At 41.0% G+C, this 22,781-nt stretch overlaps 1 protein-coding gene and 1 pseudogene across 1 annotated transcript; one reads left to right on the plus strand and one right to left on the minus strand.

The window, feature by feature from the left end:
* Positions 1-558: 558 nt before the first annotated feature.
* On the plus strand, positions 559-19,310 carry znf292b (zinc finger protein 292b). The gene is made up of 8 exons (XM_016498306.1): positions 559-736; positions 8,237-8,391; positions 8,505-8,583; positions 9,174-9,309; positions 9,449-9,651; positions 11,282-11,418; positions 11,587-11,728; positions 11,812-19,310. Exons 1-8 carry the CDS (start codon positions 575-577, stop codon positions 18,727-18,729), a joined length of 7,932 nt encoding a protein of 2,643 aa, XP_016353792.1. The 5' UTR covers positions 559-574; the 3' UTR covers positions 18,730-19,310.
* Positions 19,311-20,905: 1,595 nt separating this feature from the next.
* On the minus strand, positions 20,906-21,804 carry LOC107697493 (gap junction beta-7 protein-like; annotated as a pseudogene).
* Positions 21,805-22,781: the final 977 nt, after the last annotated feature.

Below are 22,781 nucleotides of genomic sequence, written 5' to 3' on the forward strand. Positions count from 1 at the left end.
ATGTGACCCTGGAGCACAAAAGCAGTGTTAAGTCGCTGGGGTATATTTGTAGCAATAGCCAACAATACATTGTATGGGTCAAAATTATACATTTTTCTTTTATGCTAAAAATCATTAGGATATTAAGTAAAGATCATGTTCCATTAAGATATTTAGTAAATTTCCTACTGTAAATATATCAAAGCTTAATTTTTGATTAGTACTATGCATTGCTAAGAACTTCATTTGGACAACTTTAAAGATGATTTTCTCAATATTTAGATTTTCTTGCACCCTCAGATTCCAGATTTTCAAATAGTTGTATCTCAGCCAAATATTGTCCTATCATAACAAACCATACATCAATGGAAAGCTTATTTATTCAGCTTTCAGATGATGCATACATCTCAATAAAAAAAAATGACCCTTATGACTGGTTTTGTGCTCCAGGGTCACAGATGATGTTACAAAACGCTGCGTAAATGAGAAACGCTTGACCCGAGCGCGGTGTCACGTGACTCGGCCAGTACGTCAGCACGCACGGTGATCGGGCGTCACGTGACGCGCTGAGTACGCGGCGGAATTGGAAGTGAAGATGGCGGATGAGGAGGCCGAGCAGGACCGCAGCGAGCGGAGCGACGCTTCCAGCGCTTTAAACGCGCTCACGACGCGACTGAGGGACATAGCGGCGGCTCTGGAGACCAGCCAGGAGTCTCCCGACGAGCGAGCATCGCAGTACTGCTATGAGTTCTGTCAGGTGAGCGCAGATTGTCCCTGAGCAGCTCGTAAACATTCGCACACGGCGACAGTAAAGCAGTAACCTCGCTACCTGGCGACCTAACGCGGGTTTAGACGGTGCTCTGCTGCGCTAGCGCGTTTACAGAGGCTCAGTCAGTCATTCGGCGTCGATGTGAGCCTCGTTTAGCTGCTGTGTGCGTGACGCTCAGGACTGTAAACAAGCACGCAGCGCGCACAGCTGCAGGAGCTAGTAACTGATCAGCGCCATCATCTGTTATCAGTACCCTTCACTGCGCATCAGTGGCGTAACCCTACAGTCTTCCTTCCTGCACATCATCCTCTGTCTCCCACTGGACATCATTATAATGCATTACTAACTGCACAGATCACCATAATCTGTCACTTCACACTGCAAATGAAAATAAATGCAGTGCACTGAAATGCATGAAGTTTTTGTAGATAATAGTGATGTGCAGTGAGTGTCAGATCTTCAGTAAGCTTGCAGCCTTCCATTATCAGCATAACAGGGCTCCAGACAAAAGAAATCGAGTAAGGAGCCATTGGCTCCTATAAGAAAAAAACTTAGGCGCAAAATAATTTTTTTAGGTGCCACAGAATAAACGTGTTTTATTTATTTTATTACTAATTTTTAACATTTCAATCATACTGTCATGTGTTTATGTCTCATCTTTTCTTGATTTAATCAGCATTTTAATCGATCTTCTAGAACAGTGGTTCTCAAACTTTTTACAGCGGCGTACCCCCTGCTGCATTTAACATCTTCTGCGTACCCCCGCTCTTCCACTTAGACCGCAGTCACACCTTTTCTATTAAAGGACAATTTGGCCTCTTAAATTGATTTAAAGGTGCATTTTTTTACCTTTATAGAGGCAAATATTTTCTATCCTTATTAATTGCATGTCATGTTTTATGTCATATTCTTAACATTCCATTAAGTGTATTATTAATATAATAAATAAAGCAATAAATGATGGCAAATCGAAGTGATACTTGTAAATAAAACCGCCAGAAGGTGGCGGCAAGTCACTGTCTTAATGAGCCAGGCGTCGCGTCATTCATTCATTCATTCAGTAAAGAAGCAAAATGCTGTAGTTATGAATGGGTTATTAATCACTGACTCTCTGATTCGTTCAAAGCCGCAGATTCGTTCACTAACGAAACACCGCTGTATGATTGTCTATCTATCTATCTATCTATCTATCTATCTGTACCGAACCTGCATGTTTGTAGCTAGCAATCGATTATGTTGGCATGCAGTGAGTGTCAGATTATGATGATGCTGCAAATTATAATTATATAGTTCTATCATTATAGATTATGCAGGGCTCCAGACTGCGACTAAAACGGTCGCATTTGCAAGTGAAGTTTTTGCTCAGGTCGCCACTGGCAACTATATATATTTACATGTTATGACTTAAAAATGTGCATGTAATGCCTTTTTCCTGATTGTTTTGCGATCACATCTTTTGTTATGTTCTCGTATCAAACTGAGACGATGCTCATCAAAGTTTTAGTGGAAAAAGCCGTTTTACATTGCTATAAGGAGACAATTAACAACAGAGCCCAAAACTTAAATTCAGTTACTGTTTATTTTTCATTATACTAATCAATACTAAGATTTAAAAAAAATTGCATGCAAACATGTAAATAGCAGATAATGCAGTTTTTAAATTAACTTCTAAATTATACAATTTCTATTTTTTGTTGAAATATATTCATTTACCCAGTGGCTGTCATAACTTGTTTCATAATATATTTATTTAAACATACATTAAATAATTAAGACATCACTAACGGGTAAAGTAAAATTTGAGTATTCCAGCATTCGATTATTTGACAGCCCTAATATGTACCTAGGGTTGCAGCTATCGATTATTTTAGTCATCGAGTATTCTACCGATTATTCCATCGATTAGTCGAGTAGTTGGATGAGAAGTAATTTTTCTTTATTAAAGAGCAATACTAAATATACAAGAGATAATAAGAATCCATAACTGTATGGAGTGTGTGTGAGTGTGTGTGTGAGAGAGAGAGATAGTGTGTGTGTGAGTGAGAGAGATAGTGTGTGTGTGTGTGTGTGTGTGTGTGTGTGTGAGAGAGAGAGAGTGTGTGTGAGAGAGAGAGAGTGACAATCAACATGAATGGCACTTAGTCTTTCACAAAACATAGCTAACGTAGGGACATCATAACTAGCCACCATATTGATTTACGGTCTTAAATATGTCCAGTGTTTATCAGTTTGTGCGTCAGTAATAATGGTTCCGTGGGGAAACACAGTGTTCTGTGTGTAGTTACAGTAAATGGACTAAACGAAGCCTCGAGGTAAATAATTTGCCTCAATGATTTTTTTGTATTCGAGTAACTCGAGGAATCATTTCGTGTACGAATACGTGTGCCGTTACACCCCTACTAGCTGTACATCATCATCTACACAGACAGCATTTATCAACTTAACTTCAGAAAAAGCATTAAGATCAGTGTTCGCTGTCTGTTTTCCTGGAGAGCTCTTTTGCTTTGTGTGTACTTTAGTTGAAGTTTAATTCTCCGTTGCATTAAGCGTATGTCTCTCTGTCCTCCGCTGCAGTGAGTTGCTGTGCTCGTGTTTCGCTCTGATGGTCCACTGACCTATATATCTGTTGGGATGTTTCTCTGTGAGATGTAGATGTGTGTGTATTGTAAGACGGTCATGTTTCATCTGTTCTCTGAGCTCAGGGTGAGAGGGAAGTGCTGTAGGCTGCTGTTGTTCAGGTTGTTGGATAATATCACAGTGCACATTTGAGGGACACCTCAGATCTTGAGGGAGACAGCAGGGACGTTTCTGGAGCGTGAGCAGTCAAACTCGCTCTCTGATGTGCAGTCAGTCAGCAGTTTTATTTAGACTATAAATCTATGGTAATTCACAAATTACTTCAAACGCCATACACAGCGTTTCCTTTAGATCGGCATGTTTGAGCGCAGGAAAATACAGTTTATGCATTCAGCAAATTAATTTTGTGTTGGGCGATGGACCTTGTTGGGAAACCAAATACTACATCGCCGATCTGGAGCCATCTCCATTCATGTCACCCATCCGCGTTTGTACAAGTGTCTTCAAGTTCCCGTGATCGCAAATGCCTGGCTAGTCAGGTTTGGTGAGGCTTTCTCCAAACTGTCCAAATACAAACGAGACAGCGATAAATTAAAGATGTTAACAAGAAATGTGGCAACGATTCCTATTTCAAAGAGAGCACATGCAGACGAGGAGTTAATTCTTGAGGGAGACAGCAGGGACGTTTCTGGAGCGTGAGCAGTCAAACTCGCTCTCTGATGTGCAGTCAGTCAGCAGTTTTATTTAGACTATAAATCTATGGTAATTCACAAATTACTTCAAACGCCATACACAGCGTTTCCTTTAGATCGGCATGTTTGAGCGCAGGAAAATACAGTTTATGCATTCAGCAAATTAATTTTGTGTTGGGCGATGGACCTTGTTGGGAAACCAAATACTACATCGCCGATCTGGAGCCATCTCCATTCATGTCACCCATCCGCGTTTGTACAAGTGTCTTCAAGTTCCCATGATCGCAAACGCCTGACTGGTCAGGTTTGGTGAGGCTTTCTCCAAACTGGCCAAATACAAATGAGACCGCGATAAATGGAAGATGTTAACAAGAAATGTGGGAACGATTCCTATTTCAAAGAGAGCGCGTGCAGACTAGGGTTGTGACGGTGAGGACATTTTCCCTCCGGTTAATCGACGCGAGACAACACCGGTAATACCGGTATCACCGCGGGGGCGTTCCCTCTTTTTCTCGCTTTCCTTCGCTTTTAAATAGCTTGTAAAAGCGCATTTTACTTTCACTTTCAAATTCGGCGTAATGCAATTGTTCGTTTTTAATTTGTTTGAATTTCCCCTCTTTTCCTCGCTTTCCTTCGCTTTTAAATAGCTTAAAAGCGCCATGCTCATTTTACTTTCAGTTTTCGAATTAGCGGCAGTTCGGCATCAATTGCTTGAATGCAACAACAAAATACAACGTCAAACTCACTTTAGCCTATAACATAAAGTTTAAATAGGTATACAAAACTGGAAATAAGTAAACGTATAATATATAACCAAATAAATAAGAAGCGTAGAATGTTTATTAGCAAAACGAATAAGAAAGCTTGGAGGTACGGCATGCACTTTGATGTCAAATAAAATAAATAAATTGCACAAAGTTAAAAATAAAATAAATAATAAATTTATATAAATACATAAAATAATAAATTTATATAAATATATAAAATTTTATATTAAAAAATAAAGTAAAAATCAGCAAACACTGTGGAACCAATTAAATAAGAAGCGAATGTTTAAAAAAACTTCCAAAATCCCCTTAGATAAACGGCAAAAGTCAACAGGCTTTTCAAAATCCAAAATATTGCCAAGCAGGCGCTTTTGTACTTCGTTTCGAAACTAAATCATCCGCGATCGTCTTGTCTGTCTCACCGCACTCTCCTCTAGGCATGGGCCGGTATGAGATTTTGACGGTATGATAACCTTAAACAAAAATATCAATGTTTCACGGTATTGTCGTTACAGCTCTAAAATTTGTTATTTTTAAATGACTATGTAAAAAAAAAAAAAACGTTTTCCCGCTGAACACAATATATTTTGTTTTTGAGCAGCATACGAATATTAGGAACAGTAGAATGTTTATTTGATTTGTTTCCTAAAAATTAGAAAAATAAAGACTGACATCTTTATTTAACCTAAATCTGTAATTACAGTTATTTTATTTTAGTTACATAAGTCATATACATATAATTTTTATCATTTCATATCATTTAGTTATATAATTTTATATACATAATTTGATGTAATAATAACCTAATTTGAAGCAAAAACAGAATGTTCTGACTAGCTTTGTGCAATTATACTACATGTATACATGACACACGTGACTGACCGCTCGCTCGCACCAACAGGAGGAGGGTCGTGTTACTCTCTACACTGCACTCAACCTGAGGGATTCCTACACTTTCAGTCTTTGAGGAGACATGAAAAACAGTGCATACCGCAGGAACGGTATAAACTAAATGATTTTTATTACTATAAAAAATCAAAACGACGGTGGGGGTCGGTGCCGCGGTGGGCAAGTGATGTAACTGGTGTTGCGGCTTAACACCGGTATCACCGTCAGCACCGTATATCGCGGCAAGCCTAATGCAGACGAGGAGTTAACGCGCCGCTTGCTTGGCGGCGGAACAGTGAACCGTGTCTACACCGGACACGACACCGCCGCGTCGTGAACAAATAAGTTCAGAAATTAAGCTGTGTAATAAAATGGAATGACCCAGGGATAAAGTATTGAACACGCTTACTGAAATGTATTTAATACGTCATACAAAAGGCTTTGTTGGTAATGACAGCAGTCTGGAGAAACTAGTGGCATGCATTGCTCAGGTGTGATTCTGGCCCATTCTTCCACACAAACAGTCTTCAAATCTTGAAGGCTCTGTGGGCCTCTTCTATGAACTCTGATCTGTAGTTCTTTCCATAGATTTTCTATTGGATTCAAGCCAGGTGATTGGCTGGGCCATTCTAGCATATATATAAATAAATCTGCCACCGTCACAGCCCTAATATTTCTGATTGATTTGTCATTTTCAGCCCGTTTAACAAATGCTTTCAAGACGATCACAATCACTCTTGCAGTCTCTGTTTGACACTTTTCATTCACAGATCCTGATAAATTTTGCATGTTGGCCAATACCCATCCAATATCAGTGTGTAATATCTATTTCTCCCTAATTACACACTACTGCATTATAAATGAGGTTGTCACATTTTGATAAATTATATGATTAGTCATACAGTAATTATGATTAATGGCATAATTGTCTTCATTATTCACTACTCATTTTACCTATGATGTAAGATCAGAATCTTTCATTCATATAACACAGGCCTGTATGATTTCCTTTGAGACAATTGAAAATTGTCTATCTGTACTGCTTTCTTTCATGTGTATTAGGGCTGCATGATGTATTTTGTATATAAAGGAGTGTGTTCACTCTGGTATTGGCATGTGGCGCTCTATTTTTGTCTTATCAATAAGTTTATTATAAAATGCATTAAAATGCAGTTCACACACGAGTGACTTGAGCTCGGTGTGTGTTTCTGTCTGTCATGTGAAGAGGATTTTTCCTGTACCTTTCCAATCATGTTTGTGACTGTGATTCAAGTTTTGCAAAGCTAGAGATGCATTGGTCGGAACCAGCTCCAAACATGCCATCGGCAACCTTTTTGTTTATTTCATCCGATCTCTGCACACAAAATTAATTGCAGTCATTTCCCAAAACGCCATTTGTCTGGAAATATTGCAGTCAAAAAAGAGATAAACCGAGGCCAGAGACGCACTCAAAGAAGAGAGCAGAGAAAATACTGTAGCAGGCAGAGCAAGATCGCTGTTCACAATGCTCAAAATATTGGTAGAAAATCCTAAATATTATTTCTGATGGTCTTCATAAACGTTTCAGTGACTTTTCATTTCATCTAACTGTTCAAAGTGTTATTTATAAGCCGTAACCAAGGAAACAATATATTGCTGCTATTTCATAAGCACATTTTTAGTAACAAATATTTAGCATTTTTAGCGAACGTTCACAAAGCAAAAATTTGACCATTCTGTTTTGCTTTAAATTTTGAAATTATACATTGTAATGTAAATAAAAGATAACTGCTTATTGATATCGGCCATAAAAAATCAGAATCTGTCCATCCCTAGTATTCACTATAATTGAGTAAACTTGGAAGAGTTTAAAGAACAGCCCCTGCAACAATTACACTTTCAAACAATGAGTGGCATTGCTTTTGTATGTTGATTTTTCAGTATTTTCATTTAAAAAAAATTTTTTTTTTTAATCCACTCTTCCAAAAATGTCATTGTTTTGTAGAAACATTGTTTTCTGACTGGTGTTTCCACCATGCACAGTAGGGAAAAGTATGGAATCTGATTTGAGTCATTTCCAGGTCTGGATAAGCTTGAAAACAGAGAATAGGACAATATTTGTGTTTCCAGACTCTTGCCCGTATTCTTTTCTCTAACATATACGATTGAGAATTCCTTAAAAATGTATTTATCAAACAAGCAGGGTGTTTTGGAGCAGGCAGCCAAACATTTAGAGATTTAGTAATCGTTTAACATGTATTTATTTCACTAAACCATATGTGACTCTGGAGCGCAAAAGCAGTGAAGAAAACCCTAAAACAGTCAACTAAACACAAAGAAATCACAACTCTCTTACAGCAGTGGTCTCATTATAATGTTATGTTTGTGACAGATTGGCAAGTCTTGCACTTAACGGAATCTTTTATTTTTTAATTTGATTTTTTGAATGTCAAATGATCATCGTTTTCATGATCGATCATTGCTGCCACTTTCAAGTACCTCTGCCCATCCCTAACGAGCATGTGCTGCTGAATGAGTGCAGACTGCTGGTGTTGTATTGACATGGGCATGTGTGCTCGTTGCAGACGCTGGTGGAGTATGCCAGTCTGTGGAGGATTGAGGAGGAGCCGTTACCAGTTCTGGAGGTTTACATCATTGCACTGCTGAGCTTTGCACAGGCGTCGCCGTACCTTTCCACCCAGTGTGAAGAGGTGCCAGTCCTGCTCGAACGGCTCTCGCTGTAAGTATGCACTTGAAAAAAAAAAGCTGGTTATCTTTTCTATCTGTCTTTTTCTGTTATTTTTTTACTTTGTTGTTTGAGTTTAGAAGTATTTGTTGCCTTTCTTTCTGTAGGAGTTGTGCAGAGTTGCTGCTTTCTCTGCCCAGGAATATCCCAGATGCATTGTGGGACAGGTTCAGGACATCTGTCCAGGTAAATTTACCAGACTGAAGTTCTTAGATACTAGTATTTGCATTGGTCAGCTTTGATGTCTTCTGCAGTAATGGGCAAGAAAATTATAAGTCCTTAACTTCATAGTCAACAACAATTGTGTCCCTGGAGCACAAAAGCAGTCTTAAGTCGCTGGGGTATATTTGTAGCAACAGCCAACAATACATTGTATGGGTCAAAATTATACATTTCTCTTTTATGCCAAAAATCATTAGGATATTAAGTAAAGATCATGTTCCATGAAGATATTTTGTACATTTCCTACCGTAAATATATCAAAACTTAATTTTTGATTAGTAATATGCATTGCTAAGAACTTCATTTGGACAACTTTAAAGATGATTTTCTCAATATTTAGATTTTTTTGTACTCTCAGATTCCAGATTTTCAAATAGTTGTATCTCAGCCAAATATTACAAACCATACATCAATGGAAAGCTTATTTATTCAGCTTTCAGATGATGTATAAATCTCAATTTTGAAAGATTTACCCTTATGACTGGTTTTGTGGTCCAGGGTCACAAATGCACGTGTTCCACTGTTTTATTTTGTGTGCTGTCATGTCCGTGCAGATTGCCCATCCTCTGGTCCAGGAGAAGGGAATGAGCAATCTGATGATCCTCTCCACCATCGCACGAGAGCAAGGGGTCTGGAGCAATCCTATGCTGCAGGGCATTCTCACGAACCACATGCCGCCGCAAGAGAAAGGTGCTGCTTGTTATCCTCACATCGTTTAAGTTTCTCTCGTCTTCTAATATGACCTGACAACAGAACTGACATTTTGGTAGAGTTAACCTGTCAAGCTGTAATACACCAGCATTAAATAAGTGTTTATTTTTCTCTGTAGTCTGTGAGTTCCTCGCTCTGGAAGGACAAACACTGCTGCGGATGCGAGTGAAGCACCTGATCAAAGAGAGCAGTGTGGATCAGGCTGCATCGCTGGCCAAGGCCTGTGCTGAGCTCTCTGAATTTGAGGAGAAGGCACACTTTAAGCAGATGTACCTGGTTTGTTTGTGCACTGCTGCTCCGCAGGAAGTTGTAATGGAAGAGGTAAGCCTCTGAGTGGACCGTTTACTGAGAATATACTCTACCAGTCAAAGGTTTTTGAACAGTAAGATTTGTAATGTTTTTAAAGAAGTCTCTTCTGCTCACCAAGCCTGCATTTATTTGATCCAAAATACAGCAAAAACATTAACATTTTGAAGCACACTAGTCAACATTTGAAGTGGATCAAAACCTTTCTTCAAAGTTGTCCTAAAACCTAAAACCAAAATGCGTTCTTGTCTTGGGACAGCTTTCATTAACTTTTTTGATCCACTTCAGATGTTGACTACTATATTTTTACTATTTAAAATAACTGTTTTCTATTTGAATATATTTTAAAATGTCATTTATTCCTGTGATTTCAAAGCTGAATTTTTAGCATCATTACTCCAGTCACATGATCAGAAATAAAAAAAACAATGCTCAAAAAACTATTATTATTATGTTGAAAACAGCTGAGTAGCATTTTTTCAGGTTTCTTTGATGAATAGAAAGTTCAGAAGAACAGCATTTATCAGAAATAGAAATCTCTTGTAACATTATAAATGTCTTTATCATCACTTTTGATAAATTTAAAGCATCCTTGCTAAATAAGTGTTAATTTCTATAATTTCTTTCCCAAAAAAAATAAATAAATTATACTGACTGCAAGCTTTTGAATGGCATAGTGTATAATGTTACAAAAGCCTTTTATTTTAGATAAATGCAGATTTTTGGATCTTTCTATTCATCAAAGAATCCTGAAACTGTTTCCAACATTGATAATAATCAGAAATGTTTCTTGAGCAGCAAATCAGCATATTAGAATGATTTCTGAAGATCATGTGACACTGAAGACATCATCACAGCAATCAATTACAGTTTAACACATTCAAATAGAAAGCAGTTATTTTAAATAGTACAAATATCTTACAATATGACTGTTTTTGTACTTTGGATCAAATAAATGCAGGCTTGGTCAACAGAAGAGAATTCTTTAAAAAAAAAACATTAAAAATTTCAAAATCTTTTGACTGGTTGTGTGCTTCTATGTCTGCATCTCACCACTTCTTTTCAGATTTAGTAGTTATGAAAGTATAATCTTCATAAGCTAAAGCTTAAGGGTGTATTCACACCAGGAAAGTCCGCTAGTTCACTTGCTTTGGTCCGGACCAAATACAATGTTGATTTGTTTTGGCTTGGTGCAGTTCGCTTTCACACTGCCCTTTTTGCAAGTGAACCAGAAACTGTAAACAAAACCACACATGTGCTTAAGGTCATCCATTCATTGGTTCATCCATTCAAACGTACCAGAGTTCGTTTGGAAGCGGACCGAGACCACCAGAGTTGGTTTGGAAGCGGACCGAGACCACCTCTTCAGCTGGGTTTCGGTACGGTTGTTTGGTGCGCACCCGAGTGAGATTGCTGTATTCGCGCCTGCCCAAAAGATCCACAACAAGAGGGGAAACAAACTTGAGTGCGATTCAATCGAACCAAACAAGACAGGTGTGAATACATCCTAAATCTAAGTACATCTTATGTAAAAGGTGTGAATTCAAGCTTGATTGTTGTCTAAAGGCTTTTGGAAGTACATTTTCATTCTTCAGTAGATATCAAACACGGCTTACATCTGCGACTTCTTTCCCTACCTTTTCAGCTCTCAAGAGTGGACTGTCGTGATGCTTTAGAGATGATTTGCAACCTTGAGGCTGACGGTGATGAGAAATCTGCGTTTACGTTGTGTTCTGGTTTTTTGACCTGTCAGATTCTTCAAGAGGACTCCTACTGTGCTTGGCAAGTCACAAACTTTACCAATGCCAGAATAATCACTGTAGAGTTAGGAAATGACATAAGAATTTGCTCCAGCTATGATAAATGTCTTAAAAAAGGCTTTATACAAGTGGTAATTTAATGTCGTCTTTCATTTCTAAATAATTTGAGATGTTGTGTGTTCTCTGGCAGGGAGTTGACTCTGTTCTGGGGGAAGCTGCTCAAACGATTAGAGTCTTCAGAGCAAGGCTTTTTGGACAGATGCCGTCAGATGTCATTTCTGTCTAAGACTGTGTTCCACCTGCTCTTTTTCATTAAAGTCATCCAGTCAGAGGTGAGCCTTCTCTTTTTCTCACTTCATGCAGTTAATTTTAAATGTGATGCTAAATACTCAGTATACCTTTTTTAAATCACCAGATGGACAAAGCTGGACTTCCGACTTGCGTTGAGCTCTGTATACGAGCCCTGCGGTTGGAGTCGTGCGAAGGAAGCACCAAGGCCACAGTCTGCAAAACCATTTCCTGCCTCTTGCCCTCAGACCTGGAGGTCAAAAGGGCCTGCCAGCTGACAGAGTTTCTCCTGGAGCCAACCGTGGACTCCTACTATGCAGTGGAAACTCTTTACAATGAGCCAGACCAGAAGCTAGACGAGGAAGATCTACCAGTACCAAACTCGCTGCGCTGTGAGCTCCTTTTAGTCCTTAAAACCCAGTGGCCTTTTGATCCTGAGTTCTGGAACTGGAAGGCATTAAAACGCCACTGTTTAGGTCTTATGGGGGAGGAGGCCTCAATTGTGTCCTCCATTGATGAACTGAACGATGGTGACCCTGAGGGCTTAGGCGGAGAGACCAGCATATTTAGTGAGGAGTTCAAGGACGTCTCACAGTGTTTCATGGATACAACAAATGAACTAAATGAAATGGCAGATCAGAGGCAGAAGAACAAAGAGTTGAAAAAGTTGAGAGAAAAAGGTTTTGTCTCAGCTAGGTTCAAAAATTGGCAAGCTTACATGCAGTACTGTGTTTTATGCGATAAGGAGTTCCTTGGTCACCGAATAGTGCGTCATGCGCAGACTCACTTCAAAGATGGACGCTACACCTGCCCGATATGTACAGAGACATTCGAAAAGAGAGAGACTCTTGAACCACATGTTGCATCGCATGTGAAACTTTCATGCAAAGAACGTCTCGCTGCAATGAAGACTAGTAAGCAGTTAGCCAACCCCAAAACAGCGGCTCCTGTCATAGCTCCCCTGAAAGCTAAAAGCAGTGAAAATCAAAAAGTGAAAAAGACAAAAAATAACTGTGGTGGGCAGTCCAACAAACTTAGCCGTAGAGATGCCAATGACTCTTGTGAAGGGAATATATGTCCGGTCCATAGCTGCAGGAGGGGATTTAAATATTTCCGTAATCTCGTTGCCCATGTGAAAGATCATGGTGACAACGAAGAAGCAAAGCGCTTCCTTGAAATGCAGAGCACAAAAGTGGTGTGCCAGTATTGCCGTCGTCAGTTTGTCAGTGTTGATCACCTAAACGATCACCTCCAGATGCACTGTGGCACCAAACCATACATTTGCATACAGCTTAATTGCAAAGCCAGCTTTGACTCCAATACCGAACTTATTGTACATAAGAAAGACCACCCGGTCTTCAAGGCTAAGTGTATGTTTCCGGGTTGCGGCAAGATTTTTAATGAAGCCTACAAACTGTATGACCATGAGGCACAGCATTATAAAACATTTACCTGCAAAGCACCAGACTGTGGTAAAGTGTTTCATTCACAGTCTGAGTTAGACCTCCATGCAGAGGGCCATGTCACAAAAGTGGAAGGCCAGGGCACTGACAGTCAAAGTATTCAACCAGCAGAGCCTCATCCAGACCACTCCAATCCAAACGATCAGGGCTGTGCTCAGGCTGGCTCTCTCTCTGACACCCATCTGAATGACACTGGCACAGGGTCTCAGGTGGATCGTCCATCTGGCATGGTGATAGTAAAGCATTCTGTTGAAAACATGCTAAATAGCGCTTTTATGGTTTCTGCTCAAGAGTGTGTCCATTCTGGGGCAAGTAAACCTGAGCAACAAGACATCCATCAGCATATCCCCCAGATCAATGACCACCTGGGCCAGTCAGCCATGGACACTCACATGCCTCACCTAAATCAGCATGGACCAGAAGAATCTCTTCTGGAGGCCTTGATGAGTGATTCAGATCCTATGCCGTCTACATCTTCATACCAGAGTGTATTGGAGGACTTTCTGCCTGTCCCACCAGCTGACGGTCAGCTGCAGACAGTTGATTCAGGCGCTACGCCATTATACAACAATAACAATGACCTATTTAGGCAGTATAATCCCAATCCTTTGGCTCCGGTTCAGGCATCATATCAGAGCATGTATAGCAGTAACATGACAGCTCCAACACAGACTTCCCACAATGCAACACCACTTGTCTCGTTGGGTCAGATGCTTCCTCCTGTTTCTCAGACGCTTCCTCTACAAATGGCTTCCGTGCCAAATAATGGACAAGTATTGGAGAACAAATCTGTGAAACCGGTAGACACGAACATTGCCCAAGTGGTGAAAGAGAAAGAGAGACACAAATGCCCACATGAATCATGTACTCGAGACTATAGCTCTTACAGAAGTGTTACTAAGCACATGAGGGCTGTTCATCCCGACTTTTACACGCAGTGGAAACTAGCAAGGAAGAACAATGCGGCGGTCAAGTCCACACTCAGATCGGTTCCTGTAAATGGAAGCCACAATAAAGTTGTCAATCCACAACACCAGCTGGGCCAGAGAGTCCCTGGGCCCAGTGTTCAGACACAGAATCCCCTTGTCCAGCCTCCTCCCTACCCAAACAACTGTACGAACCCCAACTATCCTTCTGTCTCCTCTCACGTCACTGCTTCCCCAGGGCATATCCGAACCAATGAAATGGACAATATATTAGATCCTATTGTTCTCTCTCAGCTTGGAAATGGCACAAATCAGCCTCAAATGGCAGCAGACCATTTGTGGGACCCCAGGAACAATTCAGTACTCCAACAACAGACATGTTATTCGCAGTCAGTGACCCAAAACATGAACACGCTTCCTAGCAGTCATTTTACTCACCTAAATGCAGCTTCTACTGACAATGCACAGCAGAGAGTAATGAGCTATACTACTCTGCAACCGCATAATAATCCTAATGTTAACCCAGCACCAGCTCAAGTAGGCAGTGTTCAAAAACTCAATGGCACCTCAGATGACAGTCTGCATTCACTCGGCAATCTCATTCCACCGCAACAAGTCATGAGTCCTAATGTGGCGGCAGCCGTTAATTCAGTAGCAGAGACAAATCTGGGAACTGCTCAAATGTCTGTGTTGCCCCCTTACACTGACAGTTTGAACAGTTCTGTTCCCAGAGATACTTCAGCAGCTTACCCGCAGCAAACAAACAATGAATCGTTCTCTGCAATAACCAATACCCAGTCTTTGGTGAAGTTGGAGAGATCTGGAGAGACAGCTTTAGGTTTGCCACTGCCTACCAATGAAACTCCCCAATCAAACGGGAGTTCTCCAAGTTCTCAGAGTAACACTGGAAATGTGTCCAGTGATGGGGACAACAAAAGAGTTAAGCGAAGCAGAAGAACAAAATGGCCTGCCATTATTAAAGATGGCAAGTTCATTTGCCGCAGGTGTTATAGAGAATTCCAGAGTCCCAAATCTCTGGGAGGACATTTATCTAAGCGGGCTCATTGCAAGCCATTTGATGAAGCTGACCTGACAGCAGACCTCCCCAGCTCATTTCTTGATCTTCTTAACTCACCTCATCCAACATCATCTTCATATTTGAACCTGCCGCAGCCTAAGGGACCTCTTGATCCAAAATTATTCCCGAATGTCACTTTTCCCCAAGCCAATGGCACCTACACTAGCAATGACAAACAGACGGGAGGAGTGTTGACGCAAAGCCCGTCAAATCTGTGTGCGAGCTCTGGACAAGAACAGCAGACGGTTTCAAACCCGTGTGGTCCATATGCTCAGAGCAGTCGTATGTCAGAAACTAGTGTCATACAGCACACTGGTAGTGTTAAACATCAGCTACAAGCAAGTTATTCTGAGATGTCTAACCCACCGTTTAATGAGAGTGTCCATGATCCTCTTCTTTCTCAGTTGTTGGCTGATGACCAATCTACGTCCAGCCTGAACAGTGGTTCATCAGATCATGTCAGTCAAATTCTTCAAGCTGAAACTTTAAACAAAATTAAATATATCAAGGATAAAACAACCAACAGCAATGCAAGTGACCTATCAAATGATGGACTTCTGGCAGCCATGGAAAGTCTTGCTCAAAACCTGGTGTCTGAAAAGAGTGTCAAAGAAAGACTACGTGACCAGATATTGGCTGGAGACCAACACAAAAAAAGCAGCTTGCCTCGTGGATCGAGTGTCGACAGTTGCTGCTCACAAATGTCTGTTGCAAGTCCCGTTAGTGGGGATCCACAATGTACCTCAAACTTGATTCAGAATGAACCTCAAAGTGAGCAGCAACCTGTGGGAAACACAGCCGAAGTCCCTGTCGAGTCAGTATTGCAATTGGGTGAGGTGAGCTCAAATGTTAGCTTAATTCACGGCATTTCATCTGCGGTTTCAGGAAGTACTGTCAATGATCAGTCCAACCATACATCCATAACCAATGTGGATGAAGTGTTGGAAATCCAAAAAGCTCTTGAGAAGCTTGACCTAGACAGAGAAATCAGTGAGGTTAGCAGAACTGTGGATAGTCCTGCGATGAATGGTGAACAGCTTAATAAGCCAGAGTCCAAAGATTTACCCGTTGAGTTACCAAGTTATGTGAAACCATTTGCATGTGACGCAAATGGTTGCACTTACAGTGCGATGACAAAAGATGCTCTTTTTAAACACCTTGTCAAGCTGCACAATTACACAGATGACATGCTTACTCGAGTGAAAGACCAGTTTAATGTTGCCCCTTTCAGCTGTCAAAAATGTTCCAAGGCTTTCACACGCAACTCCAACCTCAAAGCCCATTATTTGACAGTTCACAAATTTTCACAGGAAGACATAAAGAAGATGAAAATTAAATCTCAGTCCAATCGCAGGCTCCCAGAGCGTGACAGAGGAAGCCCTTGTCTAGTGCCAGAAATTCCCAATTCAGTTAAAAACACTCCACTTGTGGATGCACGTCAACAGCAGAACAATGTTGCATGTGCATCGGGCGCCACTAGAGAAGATAATGTCAAAATATCACAGTGCATCACTCCATCGCTTGTCCAGCAATCGGCCTTTGTGTCTCAAGGCAAAAGTCGTGCAGTGGGAACTCCGACAGTAACTCCGCAAAATCAGATGCCGTTTCAGCCATCAGTGATTGTGTCTGGTCGTTCTTCAGCGACTCCAAGGATGGATCAGAATGCAAAAGGATTTTTTTCCACAAAGTCCCCCCCCATTTCTGGCCCGACCCATGTGTGCCCATTAAAAGAGATTCTACCCATAGCCCCTTTTATCCAGAATCCTTCAGTGCCAGTACAAGCACTAAATCAGTCCTTGGACAAAAAGCCCAAACCTCCTAGCAAGCCTCGAGTGGCAAATCCAAGAGAATCTCCCAAAAAAACAAAAGAGAAAAAACCAGAGGGCGATGACATTTTCAGTCCTTACAGACCTTACCGTTGTGTTCACCAGGACTGTGTGGCAGCTTTTACAATTCAACACAATTTGATCCTACATTATAAAGCTGTGCACCAGTCTGCTTTGCCTAAATTTGAGGTCAACAGTCAAGAGGAACAGAGCGAAGAGGAGGCCGAGGACAAGGATACAAGTGAAGAGAGCGACGAAAAGCTAGACATGGACGTCAAAGAGGTGGATGAGTTCAGGTGTCAAGTCAAAGACTGTTCTTGCATTTTTCAGTCAGTTCCAGACTTGCTCCAGCACTACCTTCAGCTCCACAAATTAACCCTTGAGAAAGCAGGTGCCATGATGTGCAGTATCAACCTAGGCAGGTTTCAGTGCGATCAACCGGACTGCTCAGAGACTTTCACTGCTTTCTGGAAATATATCAGCCATTTCGATCAAGAGCATAAAGAAACCATGCTCTCAAAAGTCAACCCAGTGGAAGGAATGTTCAGATGCCCCATGGAAGGATGTGAATGCGCGTACAGCACACGGTCAAATCTACTGCGACACACCATGAAGAAACACCAAGACGTGTACAAACGGCTGCTCATGAACCCACGGGAAGGCAAGAGTGGGGTTAAACTCGGTCGTCCCAGGAAGTACAAAACTGACGTTGTTGAGAAAGAGAACAGAGAAACTAACAAGAAACCCGTTAAGAAGGAAGCTGTTAAAAAGAGAAAAGCTAACAAAAATAACTGGACCAAATATGGGAAACCCATTTTGAAAACGCAGGAAGAAGCTTCTGCCATGTGCACCAAACGCTTGCAACTGCAGTACGCTTGTATGATAAAGGGTTGCGAAACGGTGACCAGTTCAGAGCGAAATATAATGAAACATTATCTTCAGCATGGACTCCCAAAACAGTACCTGGAAGAACAGAGGAGCAACTTCATATACTGTAAAAAGTTACCCCGATCCAGATACAAGCGCATCGCTTCCAGAAGCGACGACACGGATAATTCAGCGGAGAGCTCCATCGAGACGACTGAGAATGAGGAAGTCGCTGAGCCTGGCCAGAGTGAGTCCGAGTTCTCCAAGCCTACTTCTGAGAAAGAAAGCACAGAGGATGCCGATCTGTCCGACGGAAAGCCTTCTACAGACACGTGCTCGGAGATATCTGTGGTAGTTAAGAGACGGAGAGGACGTCCACGCAAGGGGGAGAGAGTATCGGACAAGTCCTTAGGACCTAAAAGGGTGACAAGACTTAGAACCGCAAGGAGTTCTGCAGTCAATTACGTGGACTTGAACTCTGACTCCACGTCCTCTAGCACTACCATGGCACAGGAAGATGCCTCTGGTCAAAATACACCACTGAGTTCATTCAAGCCCATGGGATTTGAGGTGTCCTTTCTTCAGTTTCTGCAGGAATCGAACACGTCCCAGAAGAGGAAAGCTACGGTACCCTTGAACGGAAATGCACACAAAAAAATGACTGCTTTCCACCTGAAGACTGCGACGGTCGTGTGCAAAAGATCTGACGCCCAATTGCATTCGAGAGAAGTTCTGCAACTTGTTGAATTTAAGAATCCCCAGAAGTTGACCTCGCTCAGCAACGTCACCTTTGAGGTGCAGAAGGTTTTTTCGGGTGTCTATGAAATTCTTCTCAAGCAGCTTCATGAAATGCGACCCACGGTGATCCTTCAAAAAGAGGATTAATGTACAGACCCTTGTGTCATGTTGTCTGAACTCAGGATAAGGTCAATGGCTAACCTGCTGCAAACCAGTGCCCAATTGTTAGTTGTACCTGGTAGTTGATCTCTAGTTGAAGGTGAATGCTGAATGATCGTTGCTTGTCAAGGAGTAGTGGGATGTTTGATGATCCGGAAAACACTACACACCCCACTATCTTAAAGGTCCCTAGTGCGATGTTTATTACTTAACAGAACTGTGTATGTTAAGCTCATTTTATAGTTGCAGTAGATGATGAAATACCTCTAAAGCATGTGTCTTTATGAAGCTGTTCAGCACATTTCTGTTGCCTTTTGGAGTTTTTTTTTTTCCTTTTTGAGTGTTGGATAGACTCGTAATTTTTAATATTCCATTGGACTTTTTCTATCCAGCTGAAAGTGAATCATTATCAATTCTGATGTTATGTAGTGCTGTGTATAATTAGAAACTGTTTTGGTCCTGTTTACCTTGTAAATCTGAAATTTGTCAATAATGTTGTGTGTGGCTCTTTGATCAACCACTGCCACCAGCGGTCTGTATGTTAATCAATAGCAACCAATTTAATACAGCTTGCATTTTGTTACTCTATGTTGGTCTCATCCTTACTTGCATGGTTATTGAAATTATAAAACTGCTATGAGGGATGTTTAGGGGATCAAACATATGATTAGCTCAGTATAAAAACCAATTATACCATGTATACATGGAAACAAAAAGAGTTGATCTATTGACTAATATACGCTATATTGATAAACGTATTGGGACACCCCTTTAGAAAAGAAAAGGGCACTTTTTAAACTGGCGACAAAGATGGAAACATAATTCATGTATTTAAAAATTGTATTTCCATCTCTGTTGCAACAGTTTTGGAAGTGTCTAAAATGACTTTACCCATATATACAAGTCACTGGTGTTTGGTGATGAGTTTTTGGCTCGAGGTCTGCATTTAAAGTCACAGCAGACCAGTCCAGTTCTTCCACACACACTCAGTCAATCCTTTCTTTTTGAACCTTGCCTTATACACAGAGGCATTGTCATGTTAGAATAGAAAATGGTCTTGTCCGAACTGTTGCTATAAAATTAGAAGCACACAATTCCCTAGAATAAATTATATGCTTAAACATTAAGATTTGTACTCATGGAAATACTACTAAAGTAGTCAAACCTGCTCTTCAGAAGGGGTGTCCTAATACTTTTGTCCATATAGTGTATGTCAGTCCATAGTGGTAGGTGCTTTTAAAGTTGTAGAGTCATTTAATTTTTCTCTCTGTTCTCAAGCCACTTAATTTTTAATAACGCACTGATCCACTATGATTATCTGACAAGGTTTATTTTCGACATGTAAAAGAATCAGTCCTCATAAGTACAGTTGGTTCCACTTTATATTAGGTGTTTTAACTACTGTGTACTTACATCTAAAGTAATGAATAGTTTGGTACAATGTACTTGCGTTCATTGTATTGCAAATCACTTTAGCTGCTATTGAGGGGTTAGGGCCATGATTAAGTATGGTTAGAGTTAAGGGTCTGCAGTGTAATTAAAGATGTATCTACAGAAAGGTATTTTTTAAATGTAAGTTCGATATAAAAACTTGTATGTACACAATAAGTGCATTGTATCAAATGATTAATTTAAGTACATAGTAGTTAAAGACAATATAAAGTGGGTCTCATCTAGTTCTGTAATTGGACAGTACCACAATTATTTATCATACAAAAATAAATACATTAATATGACCATAAACTTCGCAGGCCCAACAATATGCTAAATGATCAACATAACAGTCTTAATAATAAAATTGACAGGTTTGGTTTCAATAGTTGATAATAGTCAGTAGTTTAATGTTCTCCGCACAAGACATACTGTGGTCGACAAACCTATCCCTCGTTCCAAACGAACCTGTATTTAATGTCATCTGGGCTGTATTTTGTCATCTTTGTTGTTGGTTTGTGAGTATGAGGGCATGCTGACGTCTAGTTTGACTAGATGCTACTCAAATAGCAAGAATTTCTGCCCTGAATACAGTACAACAAAATATATGAGAAGTGTTTGCTCTTCCCCTTTGAAAGTTCATACTTCTGTTTGTTATGCTAACGTAGCTCTACGTGACTGTAGTTTGTTATTTGCATTTGTTCTTGTGATTCCTTGCTGTCTGCGAGCCATCAGCGGAGAAGAACTGGTGTAGCATGCATGAAAAAGCCCAAGTGTTCACGCAGCAGCAAGCTTTGGACTTTCCTTTGCAGCCGGCGCAGAATGAAGGCCTTCGTCTTTAGACATGGCTAGCGACGGCGGTGAGCCGAGAGTGAGCGTGGATGGAGGCCGACCGCTTCTTTCATGCACAGGAGCGTACCTCTTACTGAAGCACTTCCAGCACTGCTTCGATATGATATACATCATCTCCACCACATTCAGTGCAATGCACAGGATAGACGTACAGCCCATGATATAAAGGAAGATTTTCTTCTCGGTGGTTTTTGCGATGTAGCAGTCCACCGTGTTGGGACAGGGGCTCTCGTCGCACCGGAGCAAGCGGGGAACGTGGAAGCCGCTGTACAGGAAGAAGAAAGCCAGCAGAGTGGCCACCTCGAAGGACGTCTCGAGGATGAGGCTCATGATGTAGGTGAAGAACAGCCCTCCGTCGATGCTGCCTTTATCCTGGTACAGCTTCCTCTTGTACTTGCTCTCTCTGTGCTCCCTGTAAGCCACATGCAGAGCCACCAGCAGCGACGGGGTGGACACCATGATCAGCTGAATGGCCCATAACCGCACTTGAGAGATGGGGAAGAAGCGGTCGAAGCAAACCTGCTCACAGCCCGGCTGCTGTGTGTTGCAGACGAAGTCTTTGAACTCGTCCTTCCACACCTGCTCGGCGGCGGCAACGTACACCAGGATGCGAAAACACGAAGAGGATGGAGAGCCAGACCCGCCCGACGACAGTCGAGTACTTGTTTACCCCGCTTAACACATTCTCCAGGAATCCCCAGTTCATGTTTCATCGGGCTGCTGCGGGAGTCAGAAGGAAATCAAGAGTTCAGTGTCTTCAAATCACCATGTACACTCTTAAAGGGTTAGTTAAGTTCACCCAAAAATTAAAATTCTGTCATTAATTACTCACCCTCCTGTCGTTCCAAACCCGTAACAGCTCTCTGACCCTCCGTAGACAGCAAGGGAACAAGAAACTTTCCCAGACCCAGAAACGTAGGAAGGACATCGTCCATGTGACATCAGTGGTTCAACCCTAATATTATGAAGCTATGTGAATACTTCTTGTGCACAAAGAAAACAAAAATAACTTTATTCAAAGATTCTCCTTTGTAAAATTACGGTTGAACCACTGATATCACCTGGACTATTTTAACAATGTCCTAACTACGTTTTTGAGCCTTGATCGTGTTAGGATCCTTGCTGTCTATACAGGGTCAGAGAGCTCTCGGATTTCATCAGAAATATCTTAATTTGTGTTCTGAAGATGAACGAAGGTCTTGCGGGTTTGGAACGTCATGAGAGTGAGTAATGACAGAATTTTCATTTTAGAGTGAAGTACAGTATACCTTTAAAAATAAAGGGTTCCATGAAGAACTTTTAACATCCATGGAACATTTTCACTGGACAACAGGTTCTTTAGATCAGTGGTTCCCAACCACTAACATGCATGTCTACTTAACCAAACACCCATTTCAGCTCTTGGATTCTCTACAAATAAACCGATCACCTGAATCAAGTGCTTGATTAAAGCAAAATGTCCAGTGTTGAGGGCTCCAGGAACCACTGCTTCAGATAGAAGAACAAATGGTTCTTTTAAAGACTGAAGGATCCTCTGGGGAACCAAAATTGTTCTGCTGTGGCGTCTCTGTCCAAATCCCCCTTTGGAGCTTTATTTTTAAGAGCATAACATGCAGGACAATTAATGTCATGTTTGCACTCTTTAGACAGGTATACTTACAATCCATAATAATCAATCAAGAGGCTTTTCAGAGCATTGTCAAATCTAGATTTGAGAATCAGATTGAGCTTTATTCACCAAGTGTGATGATGAAGAT

Source organism: Sinocyclocheilus anshuiensis, unplaced genomic scaffold, assembly GCF_001515605.1.
Source record: "Sinocyclocheilus anshuiensis isolate Anshui unplaced genomic scaffold, SAMN03320099.WGS_v1.1 scaffold1452, whole genome shotgun sequence".
Lineage (NCBI taxonomy): Eukaryota > Metazoa > Chordata > Actinopteri > Cypriniformes > Cyprinidae > Sinocyclocheilus > Sinocyclocheilus anshuiensis.

Bases quoted from the DNA above. Each gene is read 5' to 3' on its own strand.
- znf292b (XM_016498306.1), top strand. From the start codon at position 575: ATGGCGGATGAGGAGGCCGAGCAGGACCGCAGCGAGCGGAGCGACGCT. The intron at 8,584-9,173 runs GTAAATTTACCA...ATGTCCGTGCAG, and splicing joins GGTTCAGGACATCTGTCCAG to ATTGCCCATCCTCTGGTCCA. The intron at 11,419-11,586 runs GCAAGTCACAAA...GTTCTCTGGCAG, and splicing joins GAGGACTCCTACTGTGCTTG to GGAGTTGACTCTGTTCTGGG.